This window comes from Delphinapterus leucas, chromosome 19 (assembly GCF_059928025.1).
Source record: "Delphinapterus leucas isolate spDelLeu-1000000601 "Yukka" chromosome 19, BTC_Dleu_Yukka2, whole genome shotgun sequence".
NCBI classification, from domain to species: Eukaryota; Metazoa; Chordata; class Mammalia; order Artiodactyla; family Monodontidae; genus Delphinapterus; species Delphinapterus leucas.
The window spans coordinates 53,806,553-53,819,440 of NC_143147.1; the positions used below are offsets into that span (position 1 = coordinate 53,806,553).

The window sequence follows — 12,888 nt, forward strand, 5'->3', positions numbered from 1 at the left end:
TTGGACTGAGGCTCCTAAAGGACTCACCTGAAGCTAATAGGTAACGCCTTTTCATCAATGAGATGCTGTAACTCAGTCTTATGACCACAGACAATCCTTTGGTCTTCAGACCTACCCATAAAATGTCACCTTCGGTTTACTTGGCACAGCAAAAATGTTTTCTCTTCCTTTTTCTTTCTCCTGATTTACCTTTAGTAGGAGTAAGTAAATTCATCTCACTTCACAGAAAAAACAACAGAAAAATAGAGGGGTCTGCCTTGTGCGGTGGAGATGGGCTGCCTGTGCTCTAACCTTAGATTAGGGATGGCTACTAGAAGTTCATGAACTTTCTTTTGCCCGTGACATGTCTTTATTTAGTACCTGAAAAGCTCAAATCACAAAAATGGTGGTTTCGGCTGTGCAATGAATCGGACGTGGAAAGGATACAGATCTCCCCGTCTCATGGAGCTGCTCATCTTTGTATTTCACTTTCACATGAAGCTAATACTCATCTACCCCAGTATTTTGGGCACTTTTTTTTTAACCTATAAAATCGCCAAATATTTAAATGGCCCCTGGTCACACTCACCAAGGCCATTGGTAATCCTTTCTATGATTGATTAATTATATTCTATGATGATTTAAGAGAATACAGTTTATAGCAGTGCTTGAACATTTAGTTTCTCCATAAGCATGAATACTATTAAACATCTAAAAACAAGAGGAAGATCCGCCCCCCCAAAAAAATCCAAAAGAAAGAAAAGATAATATAACGGGAATCATTATTATCTTTCAAAGCAGTATTATTTTATGAAGAAAGAAGGGAAGGGAAGTGTGTGAGAGAGTTCAAGGATGAGGGGATGAGGTACAAATAAAGGCAGAAGGAAGAGGCAAGGCTAGGGGAACGATGATGGTGAGATTATTCTAGGTGCGTCAGATGGTGGTGTCCAACGAGCCAACGGTGTATCCACACCGGCCCTGGGGATGTGGATGTGTGCTAATGTGCGTGGCTCACCTACACGCACACACAAGTGAAGTTATTTCAGCAAAATTATGGCTGCTATAGTGTCATCATTTCTCCTAGCTCAACAGAGGACTTTCTAGGAGGCAAAAAATGATCTTACCATTAATCTTAAACTCCCAAAATGGAGTGACAGAGTCAGCTGTGTGGAGACTGTACGCTGGGAAAATTTCAAACCTGAATCCCCCTTGCAAACTGTCTCCGCTCCTTGGGATTCTTGCCGATCGCAGGCGCCATCTCCTGCATCTTAATGTCACGGTGTCCACACAGCACACGCCCTCTGTGGGCCCAGCTCCAAGACCCAGTCTCGGCACTGCTTGCCAGCTGAAGAGAAACTTTGGATCATTTTGCAATAACTTCTGAAATCTACATGCTTTTTTGAACTCTCGTACACACCTTTCCCAGTCACTTCTTTGAAGAGGCTTATGGATCACGTTGCCAGGCAAGGAAGATGAAATCTTGCTTTTACCTTCTGTGTTTGGGCTGGGTCGGTTGTTTATAGCTGACTCAGTGCTTCAGCAAGTCTGTTTACCAGGATTTGATTATTATACACACTTAAATCTACTTCAAGACTTGTTGCTGAAACTTAGGGAGGCTGTTCACTGTAGTTTTTAGGATATGAAAAAGCCTTAAAGTAAAACAAATTTCAGGTTTGACCGTCATTATCCAGGTTTTCTGTGTTACATTAAAAAAAAAAAAAAGGTGTTTCAGGGAAGTTGTACAACTTTAGAAAGGATAAAAGAACCTCCTTTTCTGAGGTTTTAATTACATCTTCTGATAAAAAGTACCCTGTTAACAGTTCATCCATAGAAGAAGCAAGCTAAGGCAGCAGATGGTGCAGTCTCCTTTGCTTTATCACCAGGCCGTGCTGTAATCGCGAACGCTCTCTGCCCAGCGTCGGCTTTGAAGAGTTCCGGGATGGCTTTAAGACATTCTCAAGGCTACGCAGGGACCAGGTGACCTCAGGGTCCTCCTCCCAGGAGGGTGTGGACAGCTCCTGGGGAGCTGACCCTGCTGTTGGAGGAGCCCTGAGGTTGACCTCTCCCCACAAGCCTTGCTGATTTTCTGGGTGGCTTTTACTCCTAACCCGAGCCACCTCTAAGGATCAGGGTTTAGGCTAAAAGATCTGATAGCTCAGAAACATGCAAAATGGATGAAGGATACCAAAACGAACCATGTGAAGAAATCTCACTGAGAGTGTTTGAGTCCCTTGGCTTGTACGTATCATAGGAAGGAGTAATTCTACTTGAGAAACAATTTTCCCTTCCGGTTTATTACTAACCCGCTTATGGCGTTGGTACACTTCAGTTTTTTAGTAAAGGGAAATAAGTAAAAGAGGTATAAAGATTCTTATTGTGCACTAACTTTATAAAATATGCTATCAATCTGTATTTCCTTTATTTATTTTTACATCTTTATTGGAGTATAATTGCTTTACAGTGGTGTGTTAGTTTCTGCTTTATAACAAAGTGAATCAGTTATACATGTACATATGTTCCCATATCTCTTCCCTCTTGCGTCTCCCTCCCTCCCACCCTCCCTATCCCACCCTTCTAGGTGGTCACAAAGCACCGAGCTGATCTCCCTGTGCCATGCGGCTACTTCCCACTAGCTATCTATTTTACATTTGGTAGTGTATATATGTCCATGCCACTCTCTCACTTTGTCACAGCTTACCCTTCCCCCTCCCCATGTCCTCAAGTCCATTCTCTAGTAGGTCTGTGTATTTCCTTTAAATTAACTATATTTTCTGAATGATTAAAATCAGAGATTTTAAAATAAAAATCATCCATCTCCTTACACTAGTTAAAACAAGGAGGGGCTTTTCTGATCCCTTTCTTCATACACTCATATCAGTTATGTATATTGTTTTGTACAAAATATTGGTCTACAGAATGTTTTCAAGTATATGTACTCTTTATTGCATTCCTTCATTTGCATTAAACAATATTTATATTTTTTCAATATAGTTTTGGACAAAACACAAAGACATTAACCGTATTTAACAAGACACATAAGTTAATACAATGTGTGCTGCTTTCACGGGAAGAGAAAAAAGAGGCAAGATCTAAAACAGATAAGGGAATCCAGGATACTGGCCACCAGCAATCACAGAATTTCACAATACAATCCACCTAAAAAAAACACAACAAAACAGCCACAAAATAAGCTAGGGATGAAAACCCAAAAGAAAGTTGTTGTTACATACAAGTCTACCGAAAATATACAGAGAGCAAGATCTGGAGATAATTTACCTTCTACCATGGGGACAGATGACATAGCTACACCCAAGTACCTGATGCGTGACAAGCCTTACAGGTGGTGTTAGGTACCTTCAGGTGGCTCCTGATTGCTTGTCCTAGAAGTTTAAGCAGCAACGGAGAGAGAGTGGCATGTTCCACAAGTCTCCTCACCAAACATGACGACCTGATTAAATTTCTTCAGACTCGGCTCACACCACCGTTCTCCTTCTCTTTGGAAGAAGTGCGTAGCGGGGAAAGGAAATGTCTTCAGTGTATTGGAATGGATGTTAAAAGACTGAGGGGAGAGGACTAGAAAGTGGTTTATTTTTTCTGGAAAATAGTGTTTTATTTATGCTAGGTAGTACAGATAATTTGAAGGAAGGATACATTCTAAGTAAGTCATTAAGCTAAGGAAAAAGGAAAAGTGGTGATACTAGATAAACCTTTAATACTAAACTAAGGGACTGACCCATTTAGAGTTGGACACTAATGAGTGCTGAGAGGGTTTTAAGTTACTTTCAGGACGCCTTTCTGTTTAGGGGTGTGTGTTTGTCCATACACATCTCTCACAAGCTGTTAACATCTACCAAATGGTAATGATTAGCATATCTCTTGCCACAGAGCAAATTACTTATATTAAGGGGGTGTCACAGCCAACATGGTAATAATCTGACTTTCTGTTAAGAAAGATTTCCTGACTGCAACTTGGAAACATCTCTGAAAATGACTGAGAACAGCATCTTAGAAATTCAAAGCCCTGTTTCTTTAGGCAAAGATAACCGGGCTTCCGGGAGAACCTTTAACCGTATATCCAATTACCTTTAGTGTTAGCACAAGGAAGTTACAAAATAATCCCTTTGAACCCATACCTCTATTCACTGCTCCTGGTTTACATGTAGAAAGTCTTCCTTCTACTCCGTGAACTGCTGTTTTGCAACATCGTTGCGTTTATTGAGAGTTTTTGGCTGACGGTGGTGGTAGGGAGCTTAGAATGTGTAGTGTTCACAAGCACAGTATGTTTCCCACGTTTAAAGACTGAGCAAGAAGGAATCGGCTTGCACGGAAAGGTGAGCACAGCATATTCTAAAGCAAATTTATACCTTCCACAAAACTGGGTATCTCAATAAGCACAAGGAAGCGAGTTTCACTGCACTAATCATGCAGAGCGGGCACGTGTTGAAGGTAGGGAACATTTCACTTTGTCCAGTATCTTGAGTAAGTTGAGTGAAGATCCCAGGCCACCTTCACCTTGGTCCCTTTCCTTGGTCACTTTGTATCTGAAAATAGTTCATTTTCAAAGTCGAGGGGGCTACTGAAAAAGACATATCCAAAACACAAAAAACAGATGACGGTCTGCAAAAAGCTGTTCATCACAAAACCACACTAAGAGCTTCTTAGTGGCTTTTCTACATTTTTCACTATGTATTTGCTATTAGATGAGCATTTCACAAAAGAAAATGGTTATGCTCCATGCAATTTAAAAGCAGGTTCCAATAAATATGTACCATTGAGCTTTTTCCTGCCTTGTGACAAGGAAGTTTTGCAAAGCAGGACAGGGAGAGCAAACCAAAAGTACAACCCATTTCCTTGCGTGGTCTCCTAGACCTACAACACAGCCAAGAATTCTAATAAATGGAAACAAAGTTGTCCAAGAGAGGCTGAGAATTCAAATTCACATGCACTGTACAGCAACTCTTAGAATAGGCACATGGGTTTAAAAGAGTGGGAAGTCTGGCTGGCGGTCTTAAGTGTCGCATGTACTTACGCTCCTTCTTCTCTCAAGAGGGCCAAGAATTTTCTCACACGGTACTCAGGATCCATCTAAACACATCAGAAGAAATAAAGACAACGGGTTAGTGGTGCCTTCTAATAATGATGCACTTACTTCAAGCCAAGAAAATGATCGGGTTTATACTTCCTTAGCGCTTTGCTGAGTCACAGAAATGTGTTACCTGCTCCTTGACCAGTATTCTGATACACAGCAAAGCAGACTGTGTCACTCAAGGGAAGTGAATGGGATTTCCCAGCATAGAGAATCGCCATGCACGAGGTTGCGAATGACCCAGCTGGTCATCCACAGGCACCTCAGTTGAGCGCTCCCTTAGCTAGCACCGGGTGAGGAGGCAGCACTGAGAGGCACCAAGTGTGAGACCGGGGCTGCCCATTCATGGGGGTGCACACGGCATCCAATTCATAGGGTTCATCGAAGGCATCAAAGTAAGACCAAAACTGAAGAAACCAATTGGTGTTGATTAAGCAACTAGAAAATAGCTTATTAACTCTATATAATGGACACTTGAGCTTTTCTTAGCCTTGGTCTCTCTTGCATAGTTTCTTCTTTGCAATTAATGAAAAAAATTGTGCTGAAACTAAAAAAAAAAAGAACAGTGGGGCTGATTCCTCTGACACGCTCTCTGGATAATCCGGGTCTCTTGTGACTGAGAACCACATTGTGAGTCTAAAAAAAAGATGGGGGAGTTAGTTCTGGCTCAGGTTGTAGGTTCAGGTTGTTGTTATTAATTATCCCTACTCATTTTCATTTCATATTCATATTTCTACTAATTTGTTTAATTATATTCTCATTGGTCCACCAGAGATGTGAAGTAATCTAAAAAATGATCATTAGAAACATCTTTAATGGGGCTTCCCTGGTGGCGCAGTGGTTAAGAATCCGCCTGGCCAATGCAGGGGACATGGGTTCGAGCCCTGGTCCGGGAAGATCCCACATGCTGCGGAGCAACGAAGCCCGTGCGCCACAAATACTGAGCCTCTGCTCTAGAGCCCACGTGCCACAACTACCGAGCCCGCATGCCACAACTACTGAAGCCTGTGCGCCTAGAGCCCATGCTCCACAACAAGAGAAGCCACCGCAATGAAAAGCCCGCGCACTGCAACGAAGAGTAGGCCCCACTCGCCACAACTAGAGAAAACCCTGCGCGCAGCAACGAAAACCCAATGCAGCCAAAAATAAACAAATTTATAAAAATTTAATTCCTTAGGATTAATTTTTATTGTAAGAAACACAATAAATTTTTATTGTAAGAGACACACCTAACTTTTTAAAAAATGTTCCAGGGCAAGGAGTCTGTTTCCCAAGAGGGAACTCCCTGCCCTCCAGGAATAGCTTTCAAATGCTCAGTGCAGCTGTGGGTAAATGTGCAATTGGATTCCCCCCTCCAACCACTATTTTTTTTTTTTTTTAAGATTCCTTCTCTTCTATCCCAGAAAAACATCTGAACAGAAGTTTCAAATGTATCAAAGTTAAGAGGTCAGACTACAAAGGACTAAGAAAAAGTGTGAATATTTAACAAGAGAAACATTTTTCCTCTTTGGGAATAGAATTACATATGAGTCAATTGTCAAGTTCTTTAAAAAAAAAATGGAACTGGCTGGAGTTCCGCTGTAGTCAGTACTTGCAGGTCTTTGCCCATTAAATATATTTAATATGTGTGAGCAAGGACTTACTGACTTGCCTGTAGCTATGGAATTAAAAGTCAAGAGAAAGGGAGGAAAAAAGTAATCTAGATAAATGACTTTATTCCCTCAGGTGACATCCAGTCAGAGCAGATCCTCAGCACTGTGCAAGTTTTAACAGAATTGTGTATAGTGAACAGAGAGGTAACATGACTTACATTCTGCTAAACTACATGCCTCCTCACTTAGGCTCGGTCTCTCTAAGGCAGATCTAAAGAGAATTCACTCAGCTGCACCAAATCCATTTGATGTGAAGGGGTTCAAACTCAGAGGCCCATGAAGTGTCAGTCGCCGAAGATTAGGCCCGAGTGCCCCACTCTCACTTTCCACCCCACATACAGAGGAAGCATTAACTCAATCACTGACCGGTGGGCATCAAAGGAAGAGGAAGGGGTAGGGATTGGGGAGAAAAACCCACATAGTTTCTTCTATGCAATTATTGAAAAAAAATTGTGCTGAAACTTAAAAATTGAAGAGTAGAGCTGACTATCTGACAAATTTATCTTTTCCAAGGAAAGAGCCAATGTATATGCACCTTTACCAAGAATAATCCTAAGCAAAGTGATTTGTCTGTAACTTTAATTTACTGCTCAAAATGAAAAATAAATAAATTGGCTTTAAAATAGTCCAGCTGAAAGTTCAGTAAATTAAACTTTAGGTTTCCGAAAGCTACAATTTTATTTTAAAATAAATTTACTGGACTTCCCTGGTGGCGCAGTGGTTAAGAATCCGCCTGCCAATGCAGGGGACACGGGTTCGAGCCCTGGTCCAGGAAGATCCCACATGCCATGGAGCAACTAAGCCCGTGTGCCACAAATACTGAGCCTGTGCTCTAGAGCCCACAAGCCACAACTACTGAGCCCGTGTGCCACAGCCACTGAAGCCCATGTGCCTAGAGCCCGTGTTCCACAGCAAGAGAAGCCACCGCAATGAGAAGCCCACGCGCCACAACAAAGAGTAGCCCCTGCTCGCCACAACTAGAGAAAGCCTGCGCACAGCAATGAAGACCCAATGCAGCCAAAATTAAATAAAAATAAAATAAATAAATGTATATAAAAAAAAGAAATTTACCAGCAAAGATTAAAAAGCATTTGCTTCGTGATTCCAATTTGTTATTGGTCCAAGAGGCTATTTCAGAAGTAAGTGAAACTTAAATTTCACCTCATCCACCCACAGCTCGCACTGCTGGAAGAGCAGGACTGAGCATAATACATGACTCTCAAAATGCAGCCAGCCTGTCCACCTAAGACCTGGGAGAGATTCATCCAACGGAAGTTTACTGAGTGCCCAACTATGTGTCCAGTTCTGTTCCAGGGGCTGTGGATTTAGTAGGGAGTGAGAGCCAAGGTCCCTGAACTCACAAAGCTTGGAAGTGATTTATTATCTAACTAGTATGTCAGATAAGGACAAAAAGACACAGGATGTGCACACGGAGGGGTGGAGTTACAAAAAGAAGAAAGGGAAGTTGCCCGTAGACGTGAGAAAGTCCCAAAGAGGTTTCATCTGTTTTTGCCCAGGCAGTAGCCAGGGGCTTAGTTTTCTATGTGATCCTGGACGCTTCAACCCTACAGTGGTTTGCGTAAAATTTCTAGGAGCCCTGCCAGGGGAGAATATACACAGCTTAAGTCCAATCTGTACACTCAATTACCTTGTCCCTTGAAACTGTCTCCCAGGCCCCTTTTGGTGTCTGTGCATCGCTTCCTGACCTCTGATGGACAACGCCATCCCACCCTCCGACCCCTGTAGATAACTGGCTGTGACCCTGCATAACTCATTGACAAACCGGTGGGACACTCAGGACCCTCACCTCTAAAATGAGGGGGCAGCAGAACAATTGTTCTTTTAAGTCCTTTCTAGTTCGAAGACCTAGTGACTCCCTAAGTTAAAACTTAAAGTAACTCTATATTCTTTTCTTCTATTTTTGAATTTTAAGAAGTAGGAAAGAAAAGTACCAGTAAGTTATTGTTTGATCTCAGAAGCAGGCTACTAACACCAACCTGATTCTGGAAATAATATAAAAGAATTATAATTTAAAACCTCAGCGAGAGGGAATGATAAAAACTCTTGGGATATATCGTGAAGCTTCTATGTCTGAACCATACGGAGAAGGAAGCATCTTACCTGTAGGGACATCTCGATCAACATTAGTAACTTCTTGATTCCTATCCACACCTTCTTCCCTTTGACTTGCTGTGCAATTGTGGTACGTTCTTTATCCCTGAAGTTGCCCAACAGCTACAAAAACAACAAAAAAAACGAAAGCACTTCTATAAGTGCATCAACATTAGTTAATTCCCACATTTACCCTTAAAAGAACAGTGATAAGAAGTACCTAACTGGTTCAAGCTGACAGAATTCTCTCATATTTTAAAATCTAACCTGACTTGCCTGAAATCCATTAGCTGCAATCATGAAAATGAAAACTGGTATCCTAAGCTCTGTTTTCTTACGGACCTTGATTATAATTTAGAGATATATTTGCTGGGGGAAAAATAGCTCCAATCCATAATAAATATCAGTTAAAATTTTTAACATTCCTTTCTAGGAATAATCTGTTATGTGTCAAAGCAGACTAAATTTAATTCTCTTACTCAACCCCAGCACAAAAACTGCTCAAACAGGTAAGCTGGAAACATTTATCATATAGATAGTTTCTATTTTGTTGGGAGTATGCCCCAATTGTATGGGTCTTGAGGATTTTTTTTTTTTTTGCGGGCCTCTCACTGTTGTGGCCTCTCCCGTTGCGGAGCACAAGCTCCGGACACGCAGGCTCAGCGGCCATGGCTCACGGGCCCAGCCACTCCACGGCATGTGAGATCTTCCCGGACCGGGGCACGAACCCGTGTCCCCTGCATCAGCAGGCGAACTCTCAACCACTGCGCCACCAGGGAAGCCCCGGGTCTTGAGGATTTTAAGAAGCCTTCCTGGGCTTCCCTGGTGGCGCGGTGGTTGAGAGTCCGCCTGCCGATGCAGGGGACACGGGTTCGTGCCCCGGTCTGGGAAGATCCCACATGCCGCAGAGCAGCTGGGCCCGTGAGCCATGGCTGCTGAGCCTGCACATCTGGAGCCTGTGCTCCGCGACGGGAGAGGCTGCGACAGTGAGAGGCCCGCGTACCGCAAAAAAAAAAAACCAAAAAGAAGCCTTCCTGACTCTCACTGCTGAACAAGTCACTAGATAATATTTTCTAACACCTCATCAAGTCATTTGTGCACATTGATATTAATCAAAAGTTTAATAAAAGATATATATTTTTTAAAATTAAAGACTATGTCATCCTCAAAAAAATATTTCCACATTATGAACTTGTTAATAAAGGGGTTGCTTTTACTTCTATAGCTTTTTTCAAGTTTCTAAGGCTTTAACCATTGCTCCAATTTATTAAATGCAAGTAAATGGGCTGAAAGCAACTATGAATAACTGAATTTTCTATTTATTGATTACTCTCCTCCCTTGCCCCATTCCAAGTTTCTGGTCCATGTAATCTATATGCATTAGTCATGCTGGGCACAAAGTAATTCACTTCTGTCAGTGTGTATGCTGCTTCCACCAAGGAATGAGGAATTACTTCACTCTCACTTATATTTATCTCTTCTTCCTCTAATTCCTGAAAATGACTGCAGGTGTATCCCAGGTTCCGTGTTCTAGGTTAACACAGAAACTAAACACCAGGTGTGATGTCTGGGGCACCCTTAGCATTAATCCAACCTCAATTCCTTTCTTTGAACGGTGTGCACTCCACTGGCTCATTCTCACCTCCAAAGCCTCTAGCAGCTGCTCTCCTGTGGCAATGCTGGGCACATGGATGGTGGTGCTGAAGGCGTTAAGCATTTCCATCTCCTGAAGGACATCTTTGCGGCTCGTGGTCCCAATGATAAGAAGCTTGCGGCCCTGATCATAGGGAGAAAATGTGTTAAAACACATGTGAAAGGACTGATTAGGAAACTAGAGTAAGCCTGAACAATATCCATTTATTTAATCGCAGAAATGCAAATGATTAGGCAAAAGAGAAGGAAAAAAATTCAGAATTGTCCTCTTGAAAATCCTTTTTTTTGGGCCGTGCTGCGCGGCATGTGGGATCTTAGTTCCTGCCTGCAGTGGAAGCACAGAGTCTTAACCACTAGACCGCCAAGGAAGTCCCTTGAAAATCTTAAAAAAATGTATCAACAACATGATTCAGAAAGAGCAACACTTTCTTCAGCACGTGGTTCAGAAAGAGGCAACTGCTCTTCCTCCTTATCCATATCAATAACATCATGGATCAGTACATCAGGAAGATACACAAACCAAATAGCAAGATACCTGAGTATATGTTTGTAATTCATTTTTCACAGCCAACATAGTATCAATATATGTATGGTTGGGAAAAAAATGAAATGAATGAATGGAAACCCCATGCCACCCACTTAGCAAGGCTTTATTACGGTTTTTAGGAGAGGTAGGATAATAATAATAGCTTACATTTATGCAGCAGTTAACTGTGAAAGGCATGGTGCTAAGTGCTTTACATAATTGTCTCACTTAATATCTTTAATTTCTTTTTAATTTTTAACCCCAAAATATATAAGGAATGTTTAAAAACTATAGCAGGCCTAGGCCACCACTCCTGATTCCCTCTCTCCAGAAGCAACCATTTTCTACTCTCTTAGTTTTTCTTCTTGTATTTACTTCCTTATCTTTAAATAACAATGGTACACTATTATTTTTTCTTTTCACCTTTAAACATTATTTCCTGAATTCCTATTATGGAAGAGGGAGAGTTAATATTAATTTTGCACAGCCCCCCACCCCAATATGTCCTTTTTCTCATCCTTCCAATTACTTCACAGTCTTTAGTTAAATCTATATTCAGTATTTATTATGATTATATAAATATGATTTACAGCTAAGCCATGTAGTGTACTATTAAATTTCCTTTCTTGGGCAACATTTTGTTTTTATTAGAGTTAATAATTGCCATCCCCCCCACCCCTTTGCTTAGTTTATCAAATACTTACCACAAGTTCATCCCAAACAAATACAGCCATGGATATCATACCAATATGTTCAAACATGTTAGGGAATTTTAAAGTTTTGGCTGTTTTTTCTCAAAGACATTCCCCTCCTGGAGTCCTCTGTTCTCAAAGTTCAATCTGAACTGACTGTTCTCTAGGCCTGCTGCACAGCTGTAGCCCTAGAACTTTCTTCTCTCCTCTGTTAGATCCCCTGTCTCCTCACCTTCCTTTGTTTTTTCATTTACACTCTCTTTCCATGGTACATATACTTCAAAAGCTTCCTGAGAAAGGGTGTATGGGAGGTAAAAATTTTAAGACCTGGAAATGCCTTTATTCCACCCTTAATACTGTACACTTTATACTTGATAGTTTGGCTAGGTATAGAGAACAAGGTTAGAAACAATTTTCCCCAAAGAATTTTCAAGGCATTGTTCTATTGTCTTTTAATTTTCAGTGTTGCTGACTAGAAGACTGATGCCATTCTGATTTTCTGACTCATTGTTTCTAACTTTTAAAAATAAATACAATTTTAAAAGAATCTTTTCTTTATCCGTATGTTCTATAAGTTATGAACCTTGAGATAAGTCACTCTTTCTTGTTTACTGAATGTTTCTTTTTTAAAAAAATTACATCCTATTATATTTCATGGATACTACCTTATTTTAGATCTCTGTGAATACTACACATTTTAAAAAATGTTTTCTTCTTTTCTCTGCTTTGTCTCCTCTGAGTTCCTTTTTCTTTTCTTTCCTTTTTTTTTTTTCTTATTTGTTCATTGGTGGTTTTCTTCAAGTGTCTGGTGATTGTTGGATTACTATTCACACTTAAGAGTTAAACTAGTGACTGGAAGCTCTGAGTCTGAGAGCTTCATGATAGGATGATAAGACTTGGCTGATTACTGGGCGTCCCTCAAAGGTCAGGATGTGTACATTTTCCCCGGAGAATCTTCCAGTCTCCTTCCTGAGGGTTATAGAGACTAGTTCCCAACATACTACATGGGAGTCGATGGGGGAAGGAGTCTGGGTACCTCACCACTCAATATGGAGACTTCCATTTACTCCTATTTGCAGTATGGCACCTCTTTAGATCAATCTATCATTCAGTGTCCATTATAATCCTAAGAATTAAGTATGAGCATTATCTCTATTTTACTGATGAAGCTACTGAGTCTTATAGATT

At 41.0% G+C, this 12,888-nt stretch overlaps 1 protein-coding gene across 4 annotated transcripts in view; it reads right to left on the bottom strand.

Moving 5' to 3' along the window:
- Window positions 1-2,898: 2,898 nt before the first annotated feature.
- The window catches only part of NSF (N-ethylmaleimide sensitive factor, vesicle fusing ATPase), a 157,106-nt gene continuing 147,116 nt past the window's right edge, over window positions 2,899-12,888 (bottom strand). For 3 of the 4 annotated variants that reach the window (XM_022589013.2, XM_089901362.1, XM_089901363.1), the window contains 4 exons: window positions 10,472-10,606; window positions 8,839-8,952; window positions 5,009-5,064; window positions 2,899-4,520 (listed from right to left, as the gene is read on the bottom strand). In XM_022589013.2, coding sequence (XP_022444721.1) covers window positions 4,400-4,520; window positions 5,009-5,064; window positions 8,839-8,952; window positions 10,472-10,606 — 426 coding nt within the window. In that variant the 3' untranslated portion in view covers window positions 2,899-4,399. Of the gene's footprint in view, window positions 4,556-5,008; window positions 5,065-8,838; window positions 8,953-10,471; window positions 10,607-12,888 lie in introns of all 4 variants that reach the window. The other variant, XM_022589014.2, reaches the window with a different exon arrangement.